Source organism: Tupaia chinensis, unplaced genomic scaffold (assembly GCF_000334495.1).
Source record: "Tupaia chinensis unplaced genomic scaffold, TupChi_1.0 Scaffold000323_1, whole genome shotgun sequence".
Lineage (NCBI taxonomy): Eukaryota > Metazoa > Chordata > Mammalia > Scandentia > Tupaiidae > Tupaia > Tupaia belangeri.
The window spans coordinates 1520732-1524545 of NW_006159817.1; the positions used below are offsets into that span (position 1 = coordinate 1520732).

Here is a 3814-nt window from a genome sequence, read left to right on the forward strand (position 1 = left end):
GCCCCAGCCCCGCCCCGTGTGATGCCCCCCGCCTCCAACTTGTGGCCACGCCCTGGCCTCGCACCCAGCCCCGCCCCGTGTGGTGCTCCCTGCCCCCAGCTCGTGGGCATGCGCTACCTGCACGAGGTCCTGAAGCCCACTGTCAGCCGCGTCTTCGAGGAGAAGAAGTACATGGAGCTGGACCCTTGCAAGATGGACCTGGGCCGCGCCAGGTGGGTAGAGCCCAAAGGCAGCCCTGACCCTCCTGCAGCCCCCTTCCCTCCTGTAGCCTCTGCAAGGTCTGGGCTGACTGTTGCCCTACCCTGCAGGCTCGCTGTTGGAGCTCCATGTTCAGTCTCAAAGCTTCATGCAGGAACACCTGGCTCCTTGGGCTGTGTAGTGTAGTGGTTATGAACAGGGCCCCCAAGCTGAGTTCCCTGGGTTCAAATCCTGACCCTGCCATTATGTGTGGGTGGCTAAGTTAGACACCTTGTGTGTCCCATGTATTTCTTTGTTTATGAGAGGGAGATAGAGGTTTCTGGTGATCTCACCGTGTCGTGATTTTCTGGACCCACCCCCCAGTGAGCTAGGACCACAGGCACACCTGCTAGTCCGTTTTGGGCTGGGGACTGAACCTGGGCCTCTCATGTGGCCCTGCCTCGCACAGTGACTCCTGGCCTCCTGTGTCACTGCAATTGGGCCTGTGCCTGTTATTTCCTATGAAACGTGGGGCTCATGACACCCACTTATGCGTTGTGGTGAGATTAGCTAAGTCGTGTACGTCAAACCCCATGCCTGGTGCATGCACTGTGGGTATTAGTTGTTTTTTATGATGGTGTTGGCTGAGACCTTGGGGAGGGCTGGCCTGCAGAGGTGGGATCCCAGAGCCCTTGGAGAGATTGGGAGGTAGCAGGAAACAGCCTCAGAGGGGGGCAGTCATCTGCCAAGGTCACACAAGCCAGGAAGTTGCAAAGCGGGGACTTGAACCCAGGCTGCGAACAGAAGGGAGAAACTCTGAAACTCCAAGGTGAGGGCTTTTTCTAGCACACCTGACCAGGATGGAGGGTCACGCTGGGCATCCACAGGGAGGGTGTTTTTTTCTGGGGACCTGGGGGAGGGGGGTACAGGTGGCCTCTGGAGGTGGCAGCCCTGGGTTTCGATGTCAGCAAAGTAACCTCGGGAGCCTTAGTTCCCTTATCTGTTAGACGGGCCCAATCGGGCTCTGTAACCCATTGGGTTGCCATTAGGATGAAATGATGAACACCGGGGACAATTAGTCCAGGGCTCTGCTGTGGGTCCAGGACACAGGGGTGCCCAGAGCCCCCAGCCTTTCTTCCACGGCATTCTCAGCAAGACAGACGCTCCCACTGTAAAAGAGGAAGGCAACAAGATCTTCGCAGATAGGAAAGTGCTTCCCCATCATCCACTCAGCGAACCAGTGTGGAGTTGAGGGCCAGGCTCTGGGCTGAACACTCAAGATATAATGGACAGGGACCAGCAGGTGGCATAATGGCTACGTTGCTGGACTTCCATGTAGTCGACCGCAGTTCGAGTCCTCGACTCGGTGGCTTAAACTCATGCCAGGTGCACGGGTGTGTGCGTGCCCAAGATCCCGAGAGGAGAACAGAGGAGGAGGGATTGCAGTGTGGCCTTCCTCTCTCTGGGCTGAACACTCAAGATATAATGGACAGGGACCAGCAGGTGGCATAATGGCTACGTTGCTGGACTTCCATGTAGTCGACCGCAGTTCGAGTCCTCGACTCGGTGGCTTAAACTCATGCCAGGTGCACGGGTGTGTGCGTGCCCAAGATCCCGAGAGGAGAACAGAGGAGGAGGGATTGCAGCGTGGCCTTCCTCTCGGGGGGTGATTTCCCGCTTTCTGTCTCTCTGTCTAACTCTGTCTCTCTAGCGCGTGCACACGCCCTGTAGCAAAACCTCTCAAAAATAAATAAATAAATAAATAAAAGATACAGTGGGCACACACGGAGTGTAATCGGTGCAATGAAGGAGCAGTGCATGGCAGGGAGGGGCTCGTAATACTCTGGAGAGGACAGGGACAGCCCCACAGGAAGGGGACGCCAGGCAGTGAGGAAGGGCGTCAGGCGGAGAGCTAGTGGAAGCGTCTTCTAGGCAGGAGGCTCTGCAAGGCTGAGGCCCTGAGGTGGGAAGGCATGTCTGGCATGTCCTGCAGAAAATGCACTCAACCTGGCCCTGATGAGCCAGGGGAGAGGACAGTCACTCTGGAGAGGTGACATTTAAACCGAATGTGGTGGCCTAGAGTGTTTTCGGCAAAAGGAACAGCAAGCAGGAAGGCCCTGGGATGGGACAGCAAGAGGCTGGTTGGGAGTGGTAGAGGGAGGCTGCGAGTGAACAGAGGGCCATGGGAGCTCTCTGAGCTCAGTGGGGCGGGGTGGAATTTGGAGCGCGCCCTGACAGTCTCTGCGTCTCTTCCAGGAGGATCTCGTTCAAGGGCACACCCTCGGAGGAGCAGGTGCGGGAGACCAGCCTGGGGCTGCTGATGGGCTACCTGGGGCCCATTGTGGATGCCATCCTGGGCTCTGTGGGGCGCTGTCCGCCCGCCATGCGCCTGGCCTTCAGGCGGCTGCGCCAGCGCGTGGAGGAGCGCTTCCCCCAGGCGGAGCAACAGGTGCGCTGGGCCCTCCCACTCAGCAGTGGGGAGGCCGAGGTGCGGGAGGGCGTGGCTTGTCTGGGGACTCACTGGGAGAGCCAGGGCAGAGGTGGGACCGGAGTCCTGGGTGCCCACTGTAAGATGGCAGGCGTGGGGTTGTGTTCCTGGCAGGGAGGGACCCAGGAATAATGATGATGGGGGCAGCTAACACTATATGCGGCCCGTGCACGGGCCAGGCCTCATTTTAAATACTTTATGAACTGGGACCAGCAGTTAGTGTAATGGCTATGTCGCTGGACTCCCACGTAGTCGACTATGGTTCGAGTCCTGGACCTAGCTGCTAAAACTCGCACAGGGCGCGTGTGCATGCGTGCCCAAGATCCCGAGAGGAGAATGGAGGAGAAGGGATTGCGGCGTGGCCATTCCCCCTGGGGGGTGATTTCTTGCTTTCTGTCTCTCTGTCTCTGTCTGTCTGGTGAGCGCATGCGCCCTATAGCAAAAACCTCTCCAAAAAAAAACTTTATGAACTCACCTCATTCATTTCCACCCTGTGAGTGGGTGCCCGCTTTATCCTTCCCATTTTACAGAGGAGGAAACTGAGGTCTACAGAGGCTAAGTCACACAGCCAGAAAGGGGCAGTACTGGGATTGGCACTGACCCAGGCAGTCTGGTTCCTGCTCTGTGCTTATATGCACCAAATAACAGAGTCTGGCTCTTCTTACATTTCAGCTGTGGAGGGGATGATCTGGCACACGGTCTGGGTGTTCAGTTGGAAATTCCCAGAGTGAGGTTGGAAAAGAAACCCTTGTACGTGCTGGTATGTTACTAACGTTGACATGAAAGCTGAACACCCAGCTGCTGTGGTTTTAGGCAGGCAAGGTAAATGAACGAATAGGCAAGGCGTGGGGCAGTAGGGAAGGGTGGGGACTGTGGCAAACTGGAGCTCCCCTAGCATATCTAAAGAGGGCAGCTCCTTGGGGCCGGCAGGTGGCATGGTGGCTAAAGGTGCTGGAGTCCCACATGGCTGACTGTAGTTCGAGTCCTGGACCTGGTGGCTTCCTTTCTCACTTTCCCAATCTCTCTCTCTGATCCAACCAGAAAATAATAATAATAAAGTTAAATAAAGTAATTCTTTTATAAAAAAATTTTTTGAGAGGTTTTCGCTATAGGGCGCGTGCACTCGCCAGACAAACAGAGCGAGACATA

The 3814-nt window shown here is 56.4% G+C and overlaps 1 protein-coding gene across 3 annotated transcripts in view; it reads left to right on the forward strand.

Annotated features, from left to right (window-relative positions):
* The window catches only part of RASAL1 (RAS protein activator like 1), a 35447-nt gene that overhangs the window by 20553 nt on the left and 11080 nt on the right, over window positions 1-3814 (forward strand). For all 3 annotated transcript variants that reach the window (XM_006151694.1, XM_006151693.2, XM_014589033.1), the window contains 2 exons: window positions 100-212; window positions 2434-2626. In XM_006151694.1, the coding sequence (XP_006151756.1) occupies window positions 100-212; window positions 2434-2626 (306 nt within the window). The remainder of the gene's footprint in view (window positions 1-99; window positions 213-2433; window positions 2627-3814) is intronic.